Below are 26,759 nucleotides of genomic sequence, written 5' to 3'. Positions count from 1 at the left end.
ATAAGGACAAAGGGGGTGTGGAGGGCCCAGGAGCTAAGAGGAAGGACACTGAAGAAATCACAGGCTGGCCCCACCTGACCTCCAGCATCCCATGGCCATTATTTTTCTCCTTTGATAAAAACAAAGCAGAGAATGAGATTAAACCTTCTATTTCTGCCTGTGACACAAGCAGGCCAGAGTACAGACTGCAGTCAGGAAGAACAGGGGAGGAAGCATTCCAGGTAAGATGGGAAGGATACAATAGAAAATACACATGTTCTATGTTATTTAGGACAAATGCCTGAGCCCTAGCACATACTGGGTGTTGCTCTATTCACAACCACAGATGGGGAACACCCATGGTCTGGACAGGTTCCTCCTGTTCTTTGGGTGGTGAATACGAAGCAGTGCTTCTTCAAGTTTTAAAGTATGAACCTCTGAATTCTGAGAGAACCAAGAGTGTCTCCCATCAGCAACTACTGAGAAGTCTGAAATACACCTCTAGGGAGGCAGGTACTTACCTCATTCCCATCTCCCTTCCTCCCCAGCAAAATCTTCTGTCTCGTGTCTCTTTGCCAGGAGGCAGAGATGTGAACCAACGTTGAAAAACACATACCACCATCTCAAATGACTTAGATTTAATCAACGGAAGCAAACTACATTAAATGGAAAGCTTACAATAGAGAAGAATTATATGTCAGTGCCTTTTGCAAACTGAGCTACCACAGGAAGAGGCCAGGGCTGCCCCTCAACCTGATCCCTTCCAAACAGAGACGTCCACAGTGTCCCTGGCAGTCTGGCTCAGGGAAGAGGAAGCCTCTGCCGGCTCTGTGCGTTGAGGTCACCTTGCCCTTCACTCACTCCTGGCCAGCGTCAGGAGTCCCGCCTTGCCGGCTCTGGTCGTCACCCTTCTTTTTGTGGCCTGAGACAATGTCATCAATCCGCAGCAGGAGAACTGCCGTCTAGGGAAAAACCACAGCCCCAAAGAGGTCAGCAGAGAAAGGAAGAACACTTGTTTTCTTTAAAACCTAGCTCCTCCTACATAATTAGCATTTTATCTGAGATCTGCCTTTTCAGAGCCTTGCCTGTAAAAAGCCTTGCCTGCTTTTACAGAGCCTTGCCTGTAAAATGCACCTCTCCCTCAGCAAGCAATGCATATCTGCTATTACCTTGCTTTTTGCATGAGCTGGAAGTTAAGTAGGGGAACAGATTCCCTAGGAGATCTGAGAACATTCTGCCTCTGTACCCTTCCCTTCAAGACTGAGCCCAACACCCTGGTCTCTGGTTATCTGTAAATAAACAGCACAGCGTAGGTTTCAGGGTGCCTCACCTCTACTGCTGTCTTGTATGTCTGCAGCTTTACAGCCAGTGGTTCCCAGATGCCCAGTTCTTTCATGTCTACCAAGGTACCTGTCTCACCGTTTACACCCCATGTCTCACAGTTCTCCTGAGTGTGCTTGGCCTGTAGTTGGAAGAAGCATCAACAGTTCAAGGCAAAAACAGAACGAGGAAGCGGGCAGGGAACATGAAGGTAATAAACCAAGAACAATGAAATGAAAAAAGGTGATGACAATGACAGCAAATAGGTGGCATGCTCAGAGAGAGGACACTAGAAGGCCTAAGCTGTCAGGAAAGCCTGATGCACGACGTGAACCATCCTCTTAAACCATCCTGGTGGAGGTCAGCTTTCCCCACCCCATCAAGAGCAAAAGCATGGGAAGGAACTCACCCGAAGGGAGGTAAGCAGACGAATGGTGCTGGCCCCACAGTTCTGGATTAGGGTGCGAGGGATGACCTCTAAGGCCTGAGCAACAGCCCTGTACGGCCACTGTTCCACACCAGTCATGGCCTTCGATTTTTCTGTCAAGGCATGGGCCACAGCCATTTCAGAGGCCCCACCTCCTGGAACCAGCTGGGGGTCCAAGAGGACATTACGGCACACCTGCATGGCATCCTGGAGGTTGCGTTCCACTTCCTTGGGAAAGCAAACAGACTATGTGAAGCCAAAGCTCAATGACTCAGGAATATATCAGAGGCACTGAAGGGCTTCCTAACTGCCAAGTTTGGTAAACCATCAAAATCAAACTAGGAAAGGCCCTTGGAACCCTTGTGGGGCAGGGCAGATACCCTTTACTTTGGAAAAACACATGAATTATAACTGCACAAGAGGGCCAGGGGGCAGGCGTGTCACTCTGTGAAGTCTGGCTAGACAGAGCACTACCCCATTTTGACCCATCCCAACTGTGTTCGCTTAAGAGGCTGCGTGGTGTAGTTACTAGCTGTGCATCTTTGGGTACTTAACCTGAGGAAAAAAAGTGGTATTTACAATGTCAACTTAAAAAATAAGGAAACAGTGGTTGCTGGGGAAATGATGAGTCATTGTTCAATAGGTATAATGTCTGTTTTGCAAGATGAAAAGGTCCTGAGATCTATTGCCCAAGAACGTGAATGCGTAGGCTTAAAAATTAATATGGTAAATCATACTTTTAACAATTAAGAAATTGTTCTTTATATATATATATATATATATATATATATTTTTAAAGATTTTATTTATTCATGAGAGACAGAGAGAGGGAGAGAGGGAGAGAGGGAGAGAGAGACAGAGACACAGGCAGAGGGAGAAGCAGGCTCCATGCAGGGAGCCTGATGTGGGACTCGATCCCAGGTCTCCAGGATCACACCCTGGGCCGAAGGCGGTGCTAAACCGCTGAGCCACCCGGGCTGCCCAAGAAATTGTTTTTTATTTTATTTTATTTTAATTTTTATTTATTTATTCATGAGACACAGAGAGAGAGAAGTAGGCTCCATGCAGGGAGCCCGATGTGGGACTCAATCCCAGGTCTCCAGGATCACACCCCAGGTGAAAGCAGCGCTAAACCGCTGAGCCACCGGGGCTGCCCAAGAAATTGTTCTTTAAAAAAAAAAAAGATTATGTGTTTGTATGTATGTAATCTAACCAAAGTGGAACTCGAACTCATGACCCCAAGATCAAGAGTTGAATGCCTTACTGACTGAGCAAGCCAGGTGTCCCTAAAACAACTGTTTTTAATTTTTAAGAAATGGTATTTGTGACCACATATCAAAAATTAAATAGCTATGAATGGGCAACAGGAGAATTTTAGGTCTTCTGGGACTCTCAAGAAATGAAAGGACCTGGTCCATGCAGTCACACTTCTAAGGTAGACTCACCGAGAGAACCTCTTTGCTGGCTCCGCGGAGGAGAATGGTACATGCCTTGGGGTCTTTGCACTCAGTGATGAATGTAAAGTACTCATCTCCAATTTTCTTGATTTCCAACACGCCTGCTCCTGTCCCAACATCATCTTCTCTCAGCTCTTCTGGCCGGCTAACTATCCGGGCCCCACAGGCTCTATTGATTAGATTGGGGGCAGGTGATTTTAGATACTTTTATGCTTCCTCCTAGTCCCTAGGGTCTGTGGCTGGGAATAAGGCCAAAAGTGGATTGCTGGAAACACTGCTATGTAACTTGGGAGGTCTTGGCTGCCTGGGGAGATAGATTTCCAAACATGTACAGGGAAGTTTCCTTACACTAACAAGTCTTTACAAATGAATGTGTATATCCCTAGAGCAACTTCTATAACCAAATGCAGTTTAATTCAATATTTTGTGGATACTAAAAGCTGGACAAACGAGTTCTCGGGCATATCTAATATGCATACGACCACATAATGGTCTTTCTTAGATAGAATTTGTCCCATACTGCCCAGAGCTCAAGGCCAGTGACAGAATTGTACTACAGACAACGCAAAAATCAAGCAAGGAGGAAAATAAGTACATTAGTGTATGTCTAACTCAATTTCATTGAACAAAACTAATTTGTCACTTTTTCCCCACTCGTGGGCATGCAATCAACCATTTGTACCCATATATGCCCAAAGCCATTTCCGAACTAGCGAAGTATAAAATTCGACTTGGATTGGATATATGCTATTGGGACAGACTTCTCTTTTTAAGATAAAAATTAGTATTAAAAATGAATGGTATGTGAACACAGACATCAAGAATGCAACCTAAAATGCATGAACAACAGCTAAAGATACAATCAAGGAAATTAATTGATGCTTGTGCTCTATTCTGAGCTAGTTAAATAGACTAAAGCAGACCCCAAGGTAGGGACCACAGATGGTTAATCACGAGCGGATCACTACTGGCTAGTGGCAGTATAAAAGAGACTCTTGCAGTAGATAACTTCAACTGGAGATTCTCTGAAGAGGGTACACAACAGCTAAACCCAGGGCATTCCCACCTGTACCAGGTTTGGCTGTGTCCTGTATTAAACATTTTCAGATAATGATCATTGCATTAGAAAGCTCCAAAAAGAAAAATACATGGGAAGGAAGAATCTTATTTTTATGTGGCCTACTCACCGAGCAATGCGATTATTGTCGGTCTTCCGGACTCTGCGGATTGCTGTGATATTGGCCCGCATGAGGTAGTGCTGAGCTAAATCTGTAAACCCAAGAGTAGAGGTATCAAACTAGAAGTCAGAATTCCTGGTTTCTGAACCGGGTTTCATCCTCACTGTACCCTAACCATCACATGTTTATTATGCTGTTCATGCCCAAGGGGTAAGGGGTCAACCCATCCTCTTCTACCTCAAAAGGAGGATGGGAAAAGAATGGAGTCCTACCTGAAATGCCCTTTTCTGTGATGACCACATCAGGCTTCAGATGGATAATGTCCTCACAGAGCTGCTGTATGTACTCTTCTTCCATCTGAAGGATTCGTGTGAAATCTTCCTCTCTTGTGATCTCAATGTCAGTCTATGTGGTGAAGAAAGTCATGGACTTTTTTTTTTTTTTTAATTCATGAGAGACAGAGGCAGAGACATAGGCAGAGGGAGATACAGGATCCATGGAGGGAGCCCGATGTGGGACATGATGTCGGGACTCCAGGATCTCACTCTGGGCCAAAGGCAGGTGCTAGCTAAACCACTAAGCCACCCAAGTGTCCTGAAAATCATGGACTTTAAAAAAAAAAAAAAAAAAAAAAAACCTGGACAGGTGATGCTCTTCAGGATCATCCCAAGTACCAGGCTCCCCTACCCAGTCCTCTCATGCACCGCAGGAAGTGTCAGAGTCCTGTTAAGCCAGGAGCCCACATCTATGAAGCTAGTTTAGCTCCAGGGTGTCAGCTTAACTCCTTAATTATGCGTTAAATGCAATTCAAAGTCAAAGGCAATCAGTGGAGATTGTGGCCTAAGGTCCCTGAACCTCCATGTAATGTTTCTTCCGTCTTGTCAATGTGAAAATTCTGGGTCTTAATTCTTTCCACATTGAAATAAATCTTGTTCCCAATCCTTATATTAACAAGCTTTAATTACTTTATTATATCCACAGGTAAGAGAGTCTTGTGAACCTCTTCCCTCTGGAAATTCTTTAGCATTTCCAAGCTAAATTAACTCCTACTCTATGTTCTCATACATTAGGAAAAGTGGCATGGTAGTATGGAACTGAAGCCAACAGAGCTGGGTTCAAATACTGATTTGGTCAATACAGTTGTGTTACTCAATTAACCTAACTTCTCTGAGCTTTAGATCCCTCATCTATAAACTGAAGTATTTTTTTAAAGATAGTTATTAATTAATTAGTTGATTAATTAATTATACACAGAGAGAGAGAGAGGGGCAGAGACACAGGCAGAGGGAGAAGCAGGCTCCATGCCAGGAGCCTGATGCAGGACTCGATCCTGGGACTCCAGGATCGCGCCCTGGGCCAAAGGCAGGCACCAAACCACTGAGCGACCCACGGATCCTCTGTAAACTGAAGTATTAACTACATCAAACAGCTCTTGTTAAGAAGCAGAAACTGTATATGAAGATCACTCACAACAGAGCAGACAATGTAATGAACACACCTTTAATTTCCCTTGTCTCTATTAGCAATCAGATTTTCACGCCAACTTCAAGGAAGAGGGCCAGGAACCTTACCTGGCTTTCTCCTTTCTTGTATTCCAGAGAGGAATCCAGAAGCACAATGCGAGGGTTCTTGATATAACGCCGCATTCGTGGATGGGTCACATCTTTGTTAATCATGACTCCTCGTAGGACACACGAGTCTTCGATGATGCCCCCAGGTATCTGAGCAAAAGACCCACTTTCATCCACAACCAAGAGTAAACAGTTTCTCAACTCTTCTCCTGCACACTCATCTTTCCCCAATGAGCACTATTTCAGGTTTCTTTCCCTTTTTTATTTTTATTTTTTTATTTTTTATTTTTTTTATTTTAAATTTTTATTTATTTATGATAGTCACAGAGAGAGAGAGAGAGGCAGAGACATAGGCAGAGGGAGAAGCAGGCTCCATGCAGGGAGCCCAACGTGGGACTCGATCCCAGGTCTCCAGGATCATACCCCAGGCTGCAGGCGGCACTAAACTGCTGCGCCACTGGGACTGCCCTATTTCAGGTTTCTAACATAGCTTTCTTCCTTGAACGTCAAAACAAACATGGTTACAATCACATTTTTCCCCTCTAGGAGGACACACCAATAACGGACCATGACCCCAATCTGAAAAGGTCAGCCCGAGACTAAAAGATTCAGTGATTGAGATTCTCTATTTCCCCAAGATTCTCACAAAATTTTTATACCTAGAGCTCCCCCTACAGGTCACAAGCTATTAATAGTACATTTTGTCCTTAAAGGAGTAGAGATGGAAGAGAGTTCTTTGGGGCTTATTAGCGAGAGTGTAGAGACCTCAATTCATATCCTCACCAAGTGGCAAGTATGTACAAAAATGCACAAACATAGAGACACCAATAAGCCTTTCTGTAGCTTCTGTAAACCTTGGTAGGAACAGCAGCAGAAGTACTATTTTGGGAATGCTTCCTTGGAACTCTCTTTTTCAAGTTTTTGTTTTCTGGGCAGCAAATATTATTCTAACTATAAAGACTTAAGCCTATGTCCTCCACAAGTGGGCTAATTCATACTAGGAAAGAACTTGTCTTCCAAACACACACTGTTTAAAAAGCTTACCTTTTCCACCCTTGCGTATTTCTTGATGTCAATCTCCTTGCGACCGTTCTCCTCAAACTGCACAGTCCTGACAGCATCTAGGGCAATATTGCAAGCCAATGAGGACCACCGACTGATTGCTTTGGTAGTAATAGAGCTGTTGATGATGTTCAGCATCATATCTCGGTTATTGGTGTCAACCGGGGTACTGGAAAGAAGAAACAGGTAGTATGCTCAGTAGAGACCTTGCATATTCAAGAAGTCCCTCCTCTCTAGTGTGGGGATCAGAGTGGGCCAACAGGCAGAACTGTTCATCCCTCTGCCTTTCAGCAAGATTACAACTAACCCATCCCTGAAAGGTGTCTCAAATCCTGGAGTAATCTGTTCTTTTGCCTGACAACCCTCCAGACTATTTGTTTTTTACCTTCTGCTTCAACAAAATAAACTCAACTTTTACAACTTGAGCCAAAACACATTTTGTCTTTGAAACCTTTTCCCATAGCTAACAAATTCTGAGAGTTTATCCCAATGATCACCCTTAATCTGTACTGAACACCTGATTCTCTTCTCTTCTTCTATCCAGCACCTTATTCCATTCCATTGTATATCATATGGTGCTTTCTGTGTCTATGTGCTTGGGTCTTTCCTAACATTCCTAACAGCAGCATACATTAATACGTAATCAGACTGTTTACAATGCTAAAAATGAAGTTGTAGGAGACCTCGGAAACCATCTTGTCCAATTTTCCTATTGCTGAAATCCCTTTTTTAACAACGTAAGGCACACAATTTACTATTACATAATTGTTGAATTACAGATTTCAGGGAAGAACCAATAGCTCTACAAGTATCTAAGATATTTAGACAATTATTGTTTGAAAAGAAAAACTTTCTATCAATTCAGCTCCACAAACTCAATAAATCTTTTGGTTATCTATACATTCTTACACACCTTACTTCATATAAATAACTTCAGGCAAACACTGCATTCCCTACGAGTGCTAGACATGTGTTCTCATATGCTGTTTCTAAATGACAGGCACTACAGTACAGAGCTCATCAAGTTGCTTGAGACTTAGGTACCCAGCGACCCAGTAGAGAACAACATTGTAAGTTCTACGTTTCAAACAAAATTTTTAAATCAAAAGCATTTTGCATTATGTCATCACTTAATATCCTCTGATGTTAGAAGTCCTGCCTTTCCACAGTCGTATCACCACCCTGTTAGTATTCAGCAGACTTGAGGCAAATTCTTCAATTCTGAGATGGGACTCGAAAAGCATTTTCAGCCCCCTTCCTTCTGACCTGAATGGAAAACTGCCGGCTACACTCTCCACAGCATTTTATTAGAACACTGACCGCATCAGTCATGATTGGGAGAACACTTTACTATTAAGTCCTGAATCATTAGTTACCTAACTCTTCAACTAATTCCACCCGTTGGCATCTAACATTTTCCATGGCAGCACCTAACACAGAAACAAGCAAACAGCACGTAACCAAGAGATATTTTGAAGAACTGTACTGAGTCCCTCTTGTCTACTTTGTATCCTTTGTCATTTTCCAAAATGTTTACATCTCTCATCCTCTGTTGGTTTTGCTCTCCTGTCTCACTCTAGCACAGGACACCAGCGTATAAATTGTGTGATGTGTCTGGCCTTCCTTCATCACCTCAGAACAGATCAGTCTTCCAGGCTCCCCAGAGATGATAGTAACTTCTGATCTCAATACCTGATTTTCTTAAGGGTGCTAATCATATCATCCAATGCCTTGCGGTAAGCACTGATCACCACTGTTGGGTGCATCTGCTGCTCCAGGAAGTGCTCAGCCACAGACAGCATCTCCCCCGCTGAAAAAAGATACACCATAATGGTTTTTAAAAGTACCTGGATTTCAAGGCAACTTCTTTTTCTTTTTTTTAATTTTTTTTTTATTATTATTTATGATAGTCACAGAGAGAAAGAGAGAGGCAGAGACATAGGCAGAGGGAGAAGCAGGCTCTATGCACTGAGAGCCCGATGTGGGATTCGATCCCGGGTCTCCAGGATCGTGCCCCGGGCCAAAGGCAGGCGCTTAAACGCTGCGCCACCCAGGGATCTCTCAAGGCAACTTCATTGAGTTTTCAAAATACTATTATCTTTTTTCCTAAAATACTGTCCCAAAAGCTATGCCAATTGGCTGTTAATACTATTCAAATTTTATACTTTATACAAGGGAATTCATAAAAAAAAAAAAATCATCAGACCTATTTTTTTTAAATGGTGGTGTGACAGAAGCCTTTCTTTTATTAAAAGACTTTACCCATTTATTCATGAGAGACAGAAGAGAGAGGCAGAGACATAGGCAGAGGGAGAAGCAGGCTCCATGCAGGAAGGCTGATGTGGGACTCGATCCTGGGACCCCGGGATCACGCCGTGAGCCAAAGGCAGACGCTCAACGGCTGAGCAACCCAGGTGTCCCTCAAATGTTTGAATTCTTGAATACTTTACACCAATTCTAAGTGACCAACGTGTACACTGAAAGATAGTAATTTTATTTATTTTTAAAAGATTTATTCTTTTTTTTTTTTAATTTTTTTTTTTTAATTTTTATTTATTTATGATAGTCACAGAGAGAGAGAGAGGCGCAGAGACACAGGCAGAGGGAGAAGCAGGCTCCATGCACCGGGAGCCCGATGTGGGATTCGATCCCGGGTCTCCAGGATCGCGCCCTGGGCCAAAGGCAGGCACCAAACCGCTGCGCCACCCAGGGATCCCAAGATTTATTCATTTTGAGAGGGAGAGCACACGTGCATGTCTGTACTCGCATTCAGGAGAGACAGAAGGGGAGGAGGGGACAAGACTGCACTAAGTGGGGAGTCTGAAGCGGGGCTCAGTCTCACAGCCCTGAGATCATGACCTGAGCTGTAACCAAGAGCCACCAGGTGCCCCCAAAGATAATTAAGCATTTTAAAAGATAATTAAGCATTTTAAAAGATGTTTGAGTAAGTTCACTCAGAAAAGAACATGTACGCCCTGCTAGAGAAGTCAGGATAACTTAAGAAAAATGAGTCTAGGAATGGCAGAGCTACCTAGACATATGGATACTTAACCCATCTAAGCGCTCCAGGAGATTCAACAAAGATTGTTAACTAGAAATTCTGCCTGATGTCTACCGCTCATCTTCTACCAAAAAAGTAAGAAATCATATAAAATCTGTCCTCCCTCTTTCGACTCCAAATTATCTTTCACTCCTCTTCATAAAAATTGGGTCTAAAGTGCTTAGTGGGCACCTAGGTGGCTAAGTCAGCTGTATCTGCCTCTTGGTTTCAACTCAGGTCATGATCTCAGAACTGTGAGATGGAGCCTTGCATTCAGTGGGGAGTCTGTTGAGATTCTCTCCCTTTGCTTTTACTCCTCTCCCCCACTCATGCGGGCTCTCTCTCAAAACTAAAATAACAAAGTGCCTAGTTGGTGGTGACTCCAGTACATCTCCACCCAATTTGATACATTCTAAAAATAACTGAAAATGCCACTTTAAAAGTTCACGTAAGGGATGCCTGGGTGGCTCAGTGGTTGGGCATCTGCCTTTGGCTCAGGGTGTGATCCCGCAGTCCCAGGATCGACTCCAGCATCGGGGCTCCCTGCATGGAGCCTGCTTCTCACTCTGCCTGTCTCACGAATAAATAAAATCTTTAAAAAAAAATTAAATCAGGGGATCCCTGGGTGGCTCAGTGGTTTAGCGCCTGCCTTCAGCCCAGGGCATGATCCTGGAGACCTGGGATCGAGTCCCACGTCGGGCTCCCTGCATGGAGCCTGCTTCTCCCTCTGCCTGTGTCTGCCTCTCTATCTCTGTGTCTCTCATGAATAAATAAAAATCTTAAAAAAATTTAAATCAAAGTTCCTATAATAATTCTATTGTATGGATTCTACTTTTAGGCATGTGAGTCAACACTATAAATAGGCATTCCTGGGCAGCCCTGGTGGCTCAGTGGTTTAGCACCACCTTCAGTCCAGGGCCTGATCCTGGAGACCTGGGATTGAATCCCACGTCGGGCTCCCTACGTGGAGCCTGCTTCTCCCTCTGCCTGTGTCTCTGCCTCTCTGTCTCTCGTGAATAAATAATAAAAATCTTAAAAAAAAAAAAAAAAAAGAGGCATTCCTTAAAATAGTTCTCATTTCTTTATCAATGTGTTACTGTATGTAGGTTTTTAAAAATGCCTTGATTAAAAAAATTCACCATTGACTTAAAACATATAGAGAAATAAAGGCAATGTTTTCAGAAGTGATTCTCCAAGATCCTATAGAAAATGGGAGATCAGTTATTAAAACTTGTATGGTCACGACTCATTGTCAAGATTCATTTGTCAACTTCATTACTTGCAAAAACGTTATTTGTAAGCCCCAAATCAGCATTGGGGACACTTTCATGGTCACACACATGTGCAGAGGTGGAAAACTCTGAGTCACTCAATACAATGCTCTGCCTTATTTCAGCTGTCATACTTTCCGAGGTATAGTTTCATTTTTGTATTTTTAAAAAAATATTTTATTTATTCATGAGAGAGAGAGAGAGGCAGGCACAGAGACATAGGCAGAGGGAGAAGCAGGCTCCATGCAGGAAGCCTGATGTGGGACTCAATCTTGGGACTCCAGGATTACGCCCCTGGGTCGAAAGCAGGCACTAAACCACTGAGCCACCCAGGGATCCCTCATTTTTGTACATTTTGTTGGTGATTCCACTGTTTGAACTGGCCCCCAAGTGTAGCACTAAAGTACAGTCCAGTTTTCCTAAGTGCAAGAAGACTGTGTGTACCTTACAGAGCAAACAGCACATTATATAAGCTTCATTCAGGCATTTGTTACGATGCTACCGGCCTTGAGTTCAGTGTTAGTGAATCAGCAACATATTTTACATAAGGTGTTTTTATTTATTCATTCATTCATTTATTTATTTTTATTTATTTTTTAAAAAAGATTTTATTTATTCATGAAAGACACACCAAGAGAGGCAGAGACAGAGGCAGAGGGAGAAGCAAGCTCCTTGTGGGGAGCTTCATGTGGGACTCGATCCTCACGTCCTGAGCCAAAGGCAGACACTAACCACTGAACCACCAGTCGTCCCAGGTGTTTTTATTTATTTTTAATTTTTTGGTGTTTTTGAAGATTCATTACACACATACCCTGCACGCAGGGGGAGAGGGAAAGAAGTTTCTTTTTTTTTTTTAATTTTTTTAAATTTTTATTTATTTATGAGAGAGAGAGAGAGAGAGAGAGAGAGGCAGAGACATAGGCAGAGGAAGAAGCAGGCTCCATGCACCGGGAGCCCGATGTGGGATTCGATCCCGGGTCTCCAGGATCGCGCCCCGGGCCAAAGGCAGGCGCTAAACCGCTGCGCCACCCAGGGATCCCGGGAAAGAAGTTTCTTAAGCAGACTCCCTGCTTAGCATTGAGCCTGATGCCAGGCCTGATCTCAAGACTCAGGAGATCATGACCTGACCCGAAACCAAGAGTCAGATGTCTAAGCCACACAGAAGCCCCCATAAGGTGTCTTTAAACAAATAGAAAAGGGGCACCCAGCTGGCTCAGTTGGAAAAGCATGTAACCCATGGGATGCCTGGGTGGCTCAGCAGTTAAACATCTGCCTTCAGCCCCATTCCTGGAGACCCAGGATCGAGTCCCACATCAGGCTCTTTGCATGGAGGCTGCTTCTCCCTCTGTCTGTGTCTCTGCCTCCTTCTGTCTCTCATGAATAAATAAAAATCTTAAAAAAAAAAAAAAAAAAAGGCACGTAACTCGATTTCAGGGTTTTGAGTTCAAGCCCCATGCTGGGAGTAGAGATTACTTTAAAAAATAAAACAGGGATGCCTGAGTGGCTCAGTGGTTGAACATCTGCCTTTGCCTCAGAGAGGAGTCCCAGGATAGTGTCCCACATTGGGCTCCCTGTATGGAGCCTGATTGTGTCTCTGCCCCTCTGTCTCTCATGAATAAAATAAAATAAAACAAAATCTCACATAAAGTAAGATACAGAGGTGCCCTGACTCTTGGTTTTGACTTGGGTCATGATCTCAGGGTCGTGGGATTGAGCCCCATATGAGACTCCTGTTCAGTGGGGAAGTCTCCTTGGGTTTCTCTCCCTCTGCCTCCTACCCCATGCTCGCTCACGCTCTCTCCAAAATAAATAAAACCAAAGTATGTATTTATCAGAGTATGTGAAGAGGCTGACAGGGGCCTAACCTGTATTTCCCCCAGGAATGACGGTTTAGGATTTGTGGTAGCTTTCTAGAATATAACTTACTGTGAATGACAATAAACCACTATATTTTGTTCAACCAGATTTTTAGTTCATCCTACACTATGAGGAGTGTTTTGTGTTCACTTGGGAGAAAATACACAGGAAATTAGCAAAAAATTACTTAAATATTGTAATTAGTGGATTGGTAACAATTTCCTTCTTAAACTAGAATGCAGATCTACTTTCTGACAAAAACCTTCATGTTTCAATCCAATTTTCTCTATCAACACTGTTCTCCTCTTACTTACCAAGAATAATTACTGATGTGGTCCCATCTCCAACCTCTTCATCCTGTGTCCGGCTAATTTCAATCATGGATTTGGCTGCTGGGTGCTGGACTTGAATCTGAAAAGGAAAATGCAGATTGCCACTGAATCAGCACTACTCAAAGACTTTGGAATCCACTTTCCATGGTCCTAACTCTTGAGCTTCTTACTTCCACACTCACTCCCTTATCTTTATTTTACCAGCTTGAAAGATTTAAAATGGTCCCCAAAATATGTAAATAAATCCTCTTTCCAAGTCTCCTTCTTCTTAGGAAAAAATGCATATGCCAACTTAACCATTAAAGTTTCTCCAAGACAGGGTCCCTGGGTGGCTCAGTGGTTTGGCGCCTGCCTTGGGCCCAGGGTGTGATCCTGGAGACCCGGGATCGAGTCCCACATCGGGTTCCCCGCATGGAGCCTGCTCCTCCCTCCGCCTGTGTCTCTGCCTCTCTCTGTGTGTCTCTCATGAGTAAATAATTATTAAAAAAAAAAAAAAAAAAAAAAAGTTTCTCAAAGACAGATCAGTACTCTCTTAGCTTATTTACAGGGAGCCCCACTGTCATGGTTGCACTGTGTTTTCCAAAAGGACAGCTGAAGTCCTCCTACCTCTGGAAACTGTGAAGGTGAATGTTTTGAAACAGGGTCATTGCAGATATAATTAAGATTAGATCATACAAGGGACGCGTAGGTGGCTCAGTGGTTGAGTGTCTACCTTTGGGTCAGGGCATGATCCCGGGGTTTGGGATTGAGTCCCTCATTGGGCTTCCTACACGGAGCCTGCTTCTCCCTCTGCCTATGTCTCTGCCTCTCTGTCTCTCATTAATAAATAAAATCTTTAAAAAAAATTAGATCATACAAGATTATTACAATAGGCCCTAAACCCAACCACTGTTGTCCTTTTAGAATAAAAGACACGACACAAGAATGGCATATAACATCTGAAAAGGTGACTAAGTCCACAAACCAAGGAATGTCAACCATTATGGTCAACCACGGGATGCAGGAAGCAACAATGATTCTTTCCATGGGATGCCTGGGTGGCTCAGCGGTTGAGTGTCCTCTGCCTTCGGCTCAGGGCGTGATCCCGGGGTCTGGGATCGGGTCCCATATCAGGCTCCTTGTGGGAGGCCTGCTTCTCCCTCTGCCTATGTCTCTGCCTTTCTCTCTGTGTCTCTCATGAATAAATAAATAAAATCTTAAAACAAAGAACAAAAACCAAAACCAAAGATTCTTTCCAAGAGCTTTCAGGAGGAGTAGGGCCCTGCTGACACCTTGATTTCGGACTTCTAGTCTCCAGTCTGTGAGAAAATAAATTTCTTTGTTGAAAGCCACCCACTGTGTAGTAACTTGTTAGAACAGTCCTAAGAAACTAATCATATATATATAACTTTACGGGTCCTTTATAAAATTGCTAGAATAAAAAGTCATACCTCTCGAAGAATGGCATTGCCATCATTGGTCATCACAATGCCTCCCATTGGGTCCAAAAGCATCTAGGGCCAAAGTAAAAGTTATACTTAAGTCTTCCAGATAACAGAAAGGGAAAATCTGTAGTCAATTTTCAGTAAGAGACAGGCCTACCTTCATCATGGACTTGGGTCCCAAACATGTACGGATGATATCTGCAATGGTCTATCAAAAAGAAAATATAATACATGTAACCACCAATCAGATAACCACATGAATGTGTGTGTTAGGAGAAGCCACGTTAGATACAGGAGATTACATGTCCGGATTCTGTTCTCCTCTTCAGGAATGAGTTCAAGGTGGATGCATAAATAATTTTTCACAGGAAAAGAGGGGACATGGCTTCCAGAGCTTCAGTTTCCCATAACTCAGATAACTGGAAGTCCATGTGTTAGTACTTCTTTCCATGACAGTGGCCTCCACACCATGCTAAATCAGCTCCAGGGCTGTTTCATTCTTTCATCCAAACTACATTAACTGAATACCGAGGCAGGATCTACAATGGATGCTAGGGATATAAAAGGGAATACAATCCTTCCCCTAAAGTAACTCCACACATGGTGTGAGACAAACACGAACAGGTTATAAAATATACGCTAATAGAATTATGCACAATATGAAAAGACTATTAAGCCTAACTCATTGCGGGAGGGCATCCTACCACCATCAGAGAAATGCCCTCAAAAAAGGCAAGTCAAACTTTTCTTCTGCCTAATTGCAAATGAATACAGAAATACTAGGGAAGGCAGCTGAAAGCAAACTCATCAACGTTAAACTATTTAAAAGATATGCTACTGGGGCACCTGGGTGGCTCAGTTGGTTAAGTGTCTGCTTTCAGCTCCCAGGGTGCTGGGATCAAACCTCACATCGGGTTCCCTGTTTAGCAGGGAGTCTGCTTCTCCCTCTCCCTGTGCTCCTCTCTCCCGCTCCTGCTCTCTCTCTCTCAAATAAATAAATCTAATCTTTATTTAAAAAAAAAAACCATTTTATTTATTCATTCATAGAGACACACACACACACACACACACACACAGAGACAGAGATACAGGCAGAGGGAGAAGCAGGCTCCATGCAGGGAGCCCGACGTGGAACTCGATCCCGGGTCTCCGGGATCACGCCCCAGGCTGGAGGTGGCACTAAATCCGCTGAGCCACCAGGGCTGCCCTAAATCTAATCTTTAAATGAATGAATGATATGCTACCTTGGCGGCATTGATGTTTCCAGATTGAACCTTTCTTCCAGATTCACGCTTTGTGTTCTGGCCTAAAACAGATAAAGTAAAATGTGATAGACCAGGATTCACCCACTGTGTAGCAACTATTTACTCCCTGACCTTTGGAAATAACACACGCACACATGCACACACAGGTTTTACAGATATACAAAGAACAAACCTCAATGAATCCTATGCTCTAGATACATGTAGGTTATTACATATCAAAATACCTTTGAAAACTTAAAAACAACAACAACACTAAAACATGTATTTATGGCTACATTTTTATGTCAACCCCTGGCATACAAACAATCCCTAACGCTTCAACTATGAAACCCTGGTCATCTCTTTCCCACTAACCAAATATTCACGAATTAACAGCAAAGATTCATACTGAGGTCCATAAATGGGCTAGTGGAATGGTAAACTCCTAGAGATTATATGAGAAAATGGGAAGGTACTGCATTCTTGACTGGGAAGAGGATCTATATCCTATTCTCAAAGAGCTGGTAACCTAAAAAAAAGCATCAGTCATTGCTTTCTGTAAAAAAAGGAAGGAGTTTGGGGGTTCTTATTTTCCTATTTGGGCAGGAGGAATTATACTAACCATCCCAGCACAATTACTGATAGCGCCCCCACAGTGTGCTGTGGAATTAGACTGTCCTCTCAGAGTGGCTCAGTTTGCAAGATAATCACTGCATGCTAGGATATAAGTAAGGATGCCTCAGTAACCGCTCTACCATCAGATTTTAACAGGGAGCCTACTCAGTCATAGTCACTAGTGCCAGAAAATAATGAAGACCCAAAAAAGGCTTCACACACAACCACCACTCACCCCTGGGGCCCTCCCAATGGAGACAAGCCAGTGGCTACAACCAAACCGCCGATTTCCCTCCTTCCAAATTACACATTCCCTACAATTTAAATCAGTAAAATTTTCAACCAGTCCCATCAAATCTACACGCTCACAACCCTCAGAATTTAGATTCATGTTTCGAGTAGCAGTAACTAAAATCCTGCACAGACTATTCTGATGGGCTCCTCAGAAAAAACAAAAGACAAAAACAAAAACAAAAACAAAAAACGGGCTTTTTCCCGGTTCAGTAAAAAAAAAAAAAAAAAAAAAAGTTTTTTTCCCGTGAAAACAGTGATTCCCAGGTACAGGGAAAAGGCATAAAACCGCTTTATTGCATTTTGTATACATAAAACGGTAAGGGAGGAACAAGAGTTTGCAGACGAGGTACAGAAGTTACACGAGGAACGGGAATATCCCAGGAGAAGACAATGGAGCGAATCCTCCTTAGAGAGAAATTCAGGAAAACTCAGTAGGTAGGATCACAGCGCGGAGGACACCGCGGGGCCAATTACATCGAAGCCGGACCCCGCGAAAGGAGACCCCGGGAGGGCGTTACTGAGAAATTACCAGGGCATCGCTCGCTGTGCGCGGACGCCCCCCCCCCCCCCCGCCCTCGTCGGCAGCGTCCCTACTTCAGTCACTTAAGCCCCCGATCCGACAAGAAAATACTGTCGAGACCCCCGATAAAAACGGAACGCTCGAGCCAGGCGATGTGGCGGGGTCAAGGGCCGGAGCTGGGAGGCCAGGCCTGACCACATCCCGTTCTCCGCGCCCGCACCGAGAACCACGCGAGCAGGGGTGCAGTGGCGGCGGAGGGAGCCCGGGTGCCCGCAGACCAGCGGCCCGGCCCGGCCCAGGCCCTAAGGGAACCGGCTCGGGGCAGAAAGAGGAGAAGGAAAGGGGATTCCGAAACCAACGACGACGGGAAGGCTGCGCGGCAGGACCAGGGCGGGACCGGGCTGGGGCAACACGCCAAAGCGCGGAGGTAAAGGGCGAAAAGAGGCCCCTCCTGCCCCGCCTTCCCCCAACTCACTGAGCACGAGCACCGGACGATGGCCCATCATGGCGGCGCGATGCAGAACCGGGTACCCAGAGCTGGGGCAACCGGCAGAACCTTCTGGAGAGAGAGAACCAGCGAGAAGCCCAGAAAACGCTGCCTCCTCAGGGCTTACACCTAAACCCGCTACCCTCCGGGTCGCTGCCAATCACTGCAGCCAGCTCATTGAGCGGCAAGAAAACCGGCCAATAGGCTTTCTTAGTCCCGCCCTCTACGCAAGAACGGCAGAGCAAGCTAGATAGAGAGCGCACGATGATGGCGAGGGGAGGGCCCGGGCGCTTGCGCAGTAGGGTGGCCGCTCCCGGCCGCGTGCGGCGCGCAGGTCGGCGCAAGCGCGGAGGCTGGGGCAGTTGGCCGCGACGCCACCGCGCATGTGTATCAACCACAAGGGTGGGACCCGGATCGGAGGCTCTCGAGTAACAGCGCTGGTGAAGTTACTGAGCTGGCCCGCGCCTCGGGTCCTTTGGGGGCGATGGTCTCTGTCCAGTCTTAGCTGCGGGAGGGACCGCGGCGCGGCCACTTCGGGAACTTGGTCCCCGGGGCGGTTGAGTGGCAGAGCCCTTCCCGGGGCGCCCCAGCGCGCCCCTCGCCCTCCTCTCGCAGGTGCTTCCCGCAGACGCTGGGGGCGAGCCCGGGGGTTCCTCGCGCAGCCGGGCCGTCTTTCCACGCCGGTACCCCGCGCCCTCCTGCGCTTTCTCTCGGCCCATGACAGGTGATGGGGAGCCAGGCTGCTGCAGTGACCTCAGAGGACAGGAGAAGGGCTGGTGCTGCAGAAGGGAAACATTGAGGGAAGCCCCGTTACTGGGAGACTCTGAAGGTTTGGGCTTAGTTAAGTGACGACTTGCCCAGAAGAGAGGATATAACAGTCAGGGACACCGCTGTTTTCCAAACCAGCGAAGGGACCATGGGAGCACTTGGCCATGAAGCAGAACAGTGCCTTCTTTCATACATCTTCCTCCCTAAATTGGAGCAGCGTCAGATGTGCTGGGGAGAAGTTAAACTGTCAGCGGTAAAATGGTAGCATGAGTTGATCATGTAACGCTGTGATTCTTCCCTAGGCACCACACCTTCTTGGTGTCCAGATGGAGCAGCATGCTAGCCACCCGAACGAAAAAGGTGTGTGTCTGAGGCCCCTTGCCCCCTGCCTTGAAAGCCAGACCTTCTTAATTGCTCAGAATTTGGGAAGGTGATTCTAATTATGCATATACCCCCTTTTTAAAAGATTTTATTTATTCATTCATGAGAGACACACACAGAGAGGGGAAGAGACACAAGCAGAAGGAGAAGTAGGCTCCATGCAGGGAGCCCGATGTGGGACTCGATCCCGGGGCTCCAGGATCACGCCCCAGGCGGAAGGCAGGCGCTAAACCACTGAGCCACCCAGAAATTCCCCCCCCCTTTTTAATAAGATTTTTATTTATTTATTCATGACAGACATAGAGAGATAGGCACAGGCAGAGGGAGAAGCAGGCTCCACGCAGGGAGCCAGATGTGGGACTTGATCCTGGGTCTCCAGAGTCATGCCTGGGCTAAAGGCGGCACTAAACTGCTGAGCCACCCAGGCTGCCCCATTTTCCCCTCTTTTTCTCATTAATTGGAAAGTATTTATATCTCTTCTACAGTTTCCCATTAAATGGGAGCTTTGCTGGGACACTCAGCCAGCTCAGTCGGTAGAGTATGTGACTCTTGATCTCATGGTCATGAGTTCGAGTTCCAGGCTGGGCGTGGAGCTTGCTTAAAGAATAAATAAATGAGAACCTTGCTGAACTCCCAGCATCTACAACTGGATCTATTACATAACAGTTGCTCAATGACATGTTGAGTGAATACATTATTTCTTTGTTTCCCCTGTTAATATTTAGAACTAGACCTCAAGTGCAAGGATTCCAGGAGACCTAGTGTCCTTTCAAGGGGGGCAGTCCCACTCATGGCCAGGGAACTGCCTGGGGCTGCCTGACTTCAGAGTCCATCCACCTACTGTAGGTGGAGTAGATGACTCCTACTATGTCACAGCTTAGACATAATGGACTAGCTCTCTTCACAGTATGTTGTGCACATGTGAAGAGTGTGACCTTGGAGGCCACAGGTCTGGATTTAACCCCGGCACAGACACTTGGCTGGTTGTGGAATCTTAAGCAAATTTCCTAACTTCCACTTTTGTCAAATAAAATGTGTATAAAGCTGCCTACTTCTTAGGGCCGTTGTGAGAACTAGATAATGTATGTAAAGCACCTCTTACCGTTATTTTCTACATTCTGTGTCCTGTTGCTGCTCCCTGACCTCGTCCTCAGTTGTGTTGTCAGAAGTGTGGTTCCTTTAGTATGCACTGTGTGTAAGTGTTCTTCATACCTTACAACTTGGTAGAAAATGTATCCTCCTCTACCTAGGAAGGGCCTGAATTGTTGAGAAGTGCATTTGTATGGAAGTTAAAATTAAATTTTTCCAGTGGTGAGTATAATCTCGAGACCCAAGTTTCAACTTTTGTCACCTTATACCATTCTGCACGAGCTGTCAAATGACTGATGAGAGGAAGGGAAAAGAAGATGGATGGCCTACAGCAGGGTTTGCACAATCCACAAACCCAGCCTAAAAAAACCCAAAAGACAAGATTTCTTTCAGGAGTAATAGGGAATAAAACAGATTTCAGTTCTCATAGGCTCAGTGAGTTTCCACATAGAAAGCACCTCAGGCTGGCACCCATGTGTACTTCCCCACCCCGCCGCCCTCTGGTGGGCCATTCTTCTGTTACTTTTGGAGTTAAGGACAGGAATACGAAGTCTTCTTTCATACACAACCTATTGTTTGTCACACCTCTGCACCTAGGCTTATTTTCTAGGAAGACCTCCATCTTGTGTCTTCCTCCAAATCCCAGCTGAGACAGGATCACTTCAAGGAAACACATTCCCCAGCTGCACAGATGGCTTATAGGTTAGATGCTCTTCTCACATTATGGGGGTACAATAACATGCATGCTTGATCCCTTTGACTGTCTATACTGTAATGCTGTCAGTTCCGTGAGAGTCATGATCATGGGTGCTAGCTTGCTGTGGCATCCTCAAGTGATGGACACTCAGGCACTTAACTGTCTCCTAGATGTGTAAATGAATGAGTGGATTCAGTTTTTCTGTCCTCGGAGAAGATCTCAGCCTGGCAGTGACTTGTGGGCTCCCCCAACTATGTTGCTTCTCCATCCGTCTTCATGCCTTCTCCATCCATGCTTTGCCACTTCTTTCTCATCTTCCAAACTCCTGAGGAAGAGCTCCCCAAGCTCCAGTTTCCTTTCTCAATGTTTTACTTTGGAGAGCTGATTTATCTTTGCAGCTTCTTTATCACATCTTGGTGGCTGGCCTGGCAGCTTGATTTTTCACCTGAGCTCAGCGCCACCTATGGCTGTCTTTCTAGGCTTTTCTACTTGGACCTCCTAGTCTCCACTCAATCAGTATATCCAAAATGTGATTTATGTTAATCTGATGGGACCCCCCACTCAGACTCCCTTGAGTAAACAAGGAAATTCAAAGGCTTGTGCAGTTGGGAGGGAGGCTGAGATGGTCACAGGACAGGAAGAAAGCCTGCAAGAGCTGGGATGTCAGGGACTGCACTGGGGGACTTGGTGCCTCTGGGTGTCTGTCCGTCCGTCTGTCTGTTGCACTCATCTATACTCTCTTGCCTGTACTTGCTCCTTCAGCATGCTGGCCAAATCCAATAGCTTTCATTTGCCCTGACTTTGCATTTTCCAGCATAGCAGATCAGAAGAAAGCAAGCTTCTTGAACAACAGAATCTGTATATCAATCTCAGAGAGTGACTCTGGCCCAATTTGCCCTGTGTGCTTACCCCTTGGATCAATCACAGTTGCCAAGGAGGATGAGATACCATAGGTTGGCCTGCGTTGGGCCACAAGCCCTTTTCTCCTGAGGGTGGGGCCTGATGTGATCCCACCAGTATGGCCTAGAATCTGGGGAGAGTATAGGTTCCCAGAAGAGGTGGTACTCACTAGGCAAAAATAACATATGTCTTCTATAGAATTGATGACCTCCCTACAAATCCATTTTTCCTTCTAACTTAAGTATTTCTGCCAAAAGTTATTTATTTGCCTGTTCAGGAACTCCTTTCACATTCAGTCTATTTTAATATCTGTAGATTAATACAGTTTTTATCATATTTTCTAATCCTAAATTGCTCAATGGCTTTCCATTGTATTCAAGAGAAAGCCTAAAATCTCAGATTCACTATTGTGAAGGGTCTTCATTGCTCACCCTGCTCTCCTGCCCTCCTTTTTTCTCCCACTTGATATATCTTTTCCACTCATTGAAAGCACCATGTGTTCAAGGTCCAACAAACATCCTCTACCTGCCTGGCATCTTCTCTATTGTACTCATATTGAGCTCTTCCACCTTTTCAAAGCATCCATTTCTACGTTCAATCACATACTTAGGATAATTACAAGATAAAAGGCCTCATTTCTGGGGCAGCCCGGGTAGGTCAGAGGTTTAGCACCGCCTTCAGCCTAGGGCCTGATCCAGGAGACCTGGGATTGAGTCCCATGTCAAGCTCCCCGCATGGAGACTGCTTCTCCCTCTGCCTGTGTCTCTGCCTCTCTCTCTCTCTCTCTCTCTCTCTGTCTTTCTCTCTCTGTGTCGATCATGAATAAATAAATTTTTAAAATCTTTTTTTTTTTTCAAAGGCCTCATTCTCAGGGCACCTGGATGGCGCAGTTGGTTTGGCATCCGACCTGATTTCGGCTCAGATCATGATTTCAGGGTTGTGAGATTGAGCCCTGCATTAGGCTCCATGCTCAGTGTGGAGTCTGCTTGAGATTCTCTCAAATATATTTTCAAACACAAAAGTCTCATTTTCACCCAGACTGTCTGATGCATTGTTTGGGTCTGTAGGTGGTCCTATCACATTTCATCAGTGCCCTATCAGTCTCCCAAAGTGATAGTAACCATGAGTTTGAGATCTTGTGATGCCCAAGTGTCTAGCACAGTAGTAAGCAAGTGGCACGTGCCCATAAGAACTTGCAATACTTAAGCTGAACCTGATCCTGCTTGATTTCTCTTCATCCTACTATGTTTTTTTTTTTTTGTCTTTTGTAACTTTCTTTGGCACTGCTCAGGGCAGGGCCTTGGCACTTGTATTCATAGACCAAATGTCAGGATTGAGTTAGAAAGGCCAGGCCTTGTTAGAGACGGTTCTGATTAGTTGTCTCTGATTTTGTTCCAGCCAAAGAGGAAAGTAATGCCGTGCCTCTGTGTCGAGCTAAACCCTCTCCTAGCTTTATTAATCTTCAAGCAAGCTCCCCACCGGCCACTTTCCTGAACATCCAGAGAACAAAGCTGCCCTCAGGTAAGGACGCAAGGCAGTTTTCCCAAACAGACTCCATGTGGGAGAGGTCGCACGGAGGAAGTGGTCTGAGCTTCTTCCCGTTGACCTGGTGCCACCCCTGTGTCATTGGTAGCTCATTGATTATTCAGTTCTACTGATTGCATTTTCTTCCCAATTCTACCAATTTGTGTTGGTTTCTTTATGAGCACTTTTAATTTTTTTTTTAATTTTTATTTATTTATGATAGTCACAGAGAGAGAGAGAGAGGCAGAGACACAGGCAAAGGGAGAAGCAGGCTCCATGCACCGGGAGCCCGACATGGGATTCGATCCCGGGTCTCCAGGATCGCGCCCTGGGCCAAAGGCAGGCGCCAAACCGCTGCGCCACCCAGGGATCCCTTTATGAGCACTTTTACTAGGCTAGGCAGGACAGAAAGGAAAATTTTGTTGCTTGCTAGTAGCATTAGTTACAAAGTGGCCAGGGAAGGACTTGGTAGGCATTAGCTCAGTTTATTGCCTGTCAGTCACTCACAATCCCATGGGGAAATCAGTGGGTATTTCAGATACTGGTGGGGAGCCTAACCAGGCCCTAGACAGTCATGGCAACCGTGTTTGAGGACCTCAGAGTTTAACGAAGTCATGACCAATACATAAAAAAACAATAGGTAAATAACTTACCTAGAAGTTAGCTGCATGTAACATCTTTGAAAACATTAGAAAAAATTGGCATAATGCAGCAAGACTGGTTGAAGTGAGACAATAGGAGGGGCTTGCAGGTCACCCCTGATCCAACCACCATGTAGGGTGAGAGACAGAGGCTGGGGCACCCCTGGAGCCTCATTCAGATCATTTCCTTCACTCATCAAGTCTTTTTTGAATACTTGTGCACTGGGGCAGTCTTCTAGGTGCTGAGGATATAACAGAGAACAAATCAGACAAAGCTCCCTGCCTTCCCAGAGCTTATATTCCAGGGGAGGGACTCAGACCACAAATAAATAATTACATAACATGCTGTATGATCATAAATATGATGGGAGAAATTAAGGGAGAAGGGTAACAAATTCTAGCGATGGTTTTCCAATTAAAATAGGGTAGCCAAGTGGGCCCCACTGGGAAGGGGCCAGCCATACAAAGCTACATGTGGGTGGAACTGTGCTGGGGAAGGTTGACAGGGTGATCCTCTTAGAGCCCTTCTCACCACAGTATCATTACAATTTCTCCCCATCCCTCTGCACCTTCATTTCTTTCCCCTCAGGAGTTGAACACAAGCCCAAGGAATGCCTGGGACTCCTAGAATGTATGTATGCCAACCTCCAGCTTCAGACCCAGCTTGCCCAACAACAGATGGCTATTTTGGAAAATTTACAAGCATCCATGACACAACTGGCTCCTGGGAGGGGAAGCAAGAAGTCTTCCCTTCCAGTCTTATCCCGCAATCTGCTGTTAAATCACCTGTCCCAGTTCAGTAAATGAATTGTGGAACAAAGTTATTGTGTATGTTTTCTCCTTTCTCCCCAGCAGACTCTCAGTGGAACCTGGGCCTAGGTATTCTGTATGTGGCCAATTAGTTTGCAAGGTCACAATGAGTGCTCACCGGGTACAAAGTGCTGGACAAGGCACTTGGGGATACATATCACAGTAGAGACAGTCTTGGGGGATTTACTGTCTTAATAATGCAGCTTCACTGCAAAATGTAGTGGTCTTGGGGCGGGGCTGGAGGCGGGCTGCAGGTGGAGAGGCATTGCTGGGAGGATGTAGCTGGACTAGTCTGAGACTCTGGCTGCTGGAGGTGGCCTTATGGTGCCATGTGATGAAAGGGAATGGGCAGGTGGCATAGATAGATGAAGTAAGGTGGTTTCATGTCAGTCGAGAGGCTTGGACAAAGACCTAGAGGTAGGAGGGTAAGTGTCATCAGAAAATAGAAGAGGCTCCCCCTGTCCCTCCTCCTCAGGAATATAGGATGTGAGGTAGATGGGACCCCTGGGTGGCTCAGCCGTTGAGCTGAGCACCTGCCTTTGGCGTGATCCTGGAGACCTGGGATCCTGTCCCGCATTGGGCTCCCTGCATGGAGCCTGATTCACCCACCCTCTGCCTATATCTCTGCCTTTCTCTCTCTCTGTCTCTCATGAATAAATAAATAGAATCTTTTAAAAAAAGGATGTGAGGTAGAATGTGGAGCAACTGAGGACTGACAAGGCAACTTTCCCTGGGAAATTGTATTAATGGCAGCCATTGGAAGCTCTGATTTTATGAGGCACTGGAGTGCCATTGGAAGCATTCAAATAGCAGTGGGGCACGCACAGGGCAGACGTGTTGGGGTGGAGGCAGAATGGCACATGAGAGACCTGTGTGAATTAATAATAGTTATCCAAACGTGAAACCACCATGGTCTGGATAAAGGGCTTAGAAATGAGGTAATCTCTTAAAGACAGAACAGGTAAATCTGAGCTATACTGCAGACAAGGGGTAACTAGTAGCTTTGAACTTGTCCAAGAGACAGCATCTGGAAATTTTTCAGCTGGAAAGTCAGTTCAGCTTCAATGAGGGCTCAAGTCCAGCCATAGGTTTCCAGTATTTGAGAAGAGGACACATGAGTTGTTAGCCATGTGAGCCACACTGGGTCATCACTTTCCCTTACAGATGTATTGGCAAACTGCTCTCAGGACTGTCCTCTTTCCACAGAGGTCTCATTTTTCCATGGAATGTGCAGAAAGAACTGGGTTGGGATGTAGAGGTGAGGAGGGGATAAAGCAGTGATTAAGAAGAAGAGGACTTCACACCAGCTTCAACCCTTTGGAGAGACATCTTTATTCTGTGCATCTGAAGAGAACAGCACCAGAGTAAGGCCAACATTAAGCTTGAAGAATCAGAGTTTGGCATTCAGGAAAAAATTCTGATGAAGCCACTATCCATGGAGAAAAAGAAAGCAATTAAAATAATTTTAACAACAGAGAGGCTCCCAAATTTGTGGATAAGTTTGGACCTAGCTGTGCTTGGATGCACAGGAAAGGGGAAGTTATGTTTGGAAGTTTGTCTCTGCTTCCTCAGATCATAATTGTTACCAAAGTGCAATTCTGGAATAAAACCTGAATGGGGACCCCTCTTCCCTTAGCCAATGATCTCTCTATTCATACTTAAAATTTAAGAGTCATTCTCCCATTAGAATGGCTATCAACAAGAAGACAAAAAACAGATACTGGTGAGGATGTGGTGAGAAGGAAATTCTAGAGCACTGTCAGTGGGAATGTACATTGGTCCAACCACTATGATAAACAATATGGTGGTTCTTCAAAAAATTGATTATATGGGATGCCTGGGGGCTCAGTGGTTGAGTGTCTGCCTTTGGC

General features: G+C 45.2%; 2 protein-coding genes across 13 annotated transcripts; one reads left to right on the top strand and one right to left on the bottom strand.

Moving 5' to 3' along the window:
• Positions 1-602: 602 nt before the first annotated feature.
• Positions 603-18,228, bottom strand: CCT3 (chaperonin containing TCP1 subunit 3). Of its 3 annotated transcripts, XM_038543019.1 has the most exons (14): positions 18,067-18,228; positions 16,163-16,224; positions 15,076-15,126; positions 14,925-14,987; positions 13,477-13,573; positions 8,687-8,804; positions 6,977-7,163; positions 5,933-6,082; positions 4,634-4,766; positions 4,371-4,452; positions 3,172-3,352; positions 1,709-1,954; positions 1,310-1,441; positions 603-941 (listed from the first exon to the last, which is right to left on the bottom strand). In XM_038543019.1, exons 1-14 carry the CDS (start codon positions 18,095-18,097, stop codon positions 837-839), a joined length of 1,638 nt encoding a protein of 545 aa, XP_038398947.1. In that variant the 5' UTR covers positions 18,098-18,228; the 3' UTR covers positions 603-836. The 3 variants fall into 3 exon arrangements, with proteins under 3 accessions (XP_038398947.1, XP_038398949.1, XP_038398948.1); XM_038543021.1 differs by lacking the exon at positions 16,163-16,224 and having other exon boundaries at positions 18,067-18,158; XM_038543020.1 differs by lacking the exons at positions 14,925-14,987; positions 15,076-15,126.
• TSACC (TSSK6 activating cochaperone) lies at positions 17,958-26,515 on the top strand. 10 transcript variants are annotated; one of them, XM_038543029.1, is made up of 4 exons: positions 17,958-18,018; positions 19,149-19,206; positions 23,312-23,434; positions 24,668-24,898. In XM_038543029.1, exons 2-4 carry the CDS (start codon positions 19,173-19,175, stop codon positions 24,883-24,885), a joined length of 375 nt encoding a protein of 124 aa, XP_038398957.1. In that variant the 5' UTR covers positions 17,958-18,018; positions 19,149-19,172; the 3' UTR covers positions 24,886-24,898. The 10 variants fall into 10 exon arrangements, with proteins under 10 accessions (XP_038398957.1, XP_038398958.1, XP_038398952.1 ...); XM_038543030.1 differs by lacking the exons at positions 17,958-18,018; positions 24,668-24,898 and adding exons at positions 18,328-18,480; positions 26,095-26,515; XM_038543024.1 differs by lacking the exons at positions 17,958-18,018; positions 24,668-24,898 and adding exons at positions 18,328-18,480; positions 26,053-26,515.
• Positions 26,516-26,759: the final 244 nt, after the last annotated feature.

This window comes from Canis lupus, chromosome 7 (genome assembly GCF_011100685.1).
Source record: "Canis lupus familiaris isolate Mischka breed German Shepherd chromosome 7, alternate assembly UU_Cfam_GSD_1.0, whole genome shotgun sequence".
Taxonomy (NCBI): domain Eukaryota; kingdom Metazoa; phylum Chordata; class Mammalia; order Carnivora; family Canidae; genus Canis; species Canis lupus.
Note: the sequence above shows the minus strand (reverse complement) of the source record. Positions and strands in the feature narration are given on the sequence as shown.

Excerpts from the sequence above, each read along its gene's own strand:
- CCT3 (XM_038543019.1), bottom strand. The coding sequence starts at position 18,097 with ATGATGGGCCATCGTCCGGTGCTCGTGCTCA. Across the intron at positions 13,574-14,924 it reads GCAATGCCATTCTTCGAGAG|ATTCAAGTCCAGCACCCAGC; the intron begins GTATGACTTTTT and ends TTTCCTTTTCAG. Across the intron at positions 942-1,309 it reads CATACAAGACAGCAGTAGAG|ACGGCAGTTCTCCTGCTGCG; the intron begins GTGAGGCACCCT and ends GTTTTTCCCTAG.
- TSACC (XM_038543022.1), top strand. The coding sequence starts at position 18,343 with ATGATGGCGAGGGGAGGGCCCGGGCGCTTGCGCAGTAGGGTGGCCGCT. Across the intron at positions 19,207-23,311 it reads TAGCCACCCGAACGAAAAAG|CCAAAGAGGAAAGTAATGCC; the intron begins GTGTGTGTCTGA and ends ATTTTGTTCCAG. Across the intron at positions 23,435-24,667 it reads GAGAACAAAGCTGCCCTCAG|GAGTTGAACACAAGCCCAAG; the intron begins GTAAGGACGCAA and ends CTTTCCCCTCAG.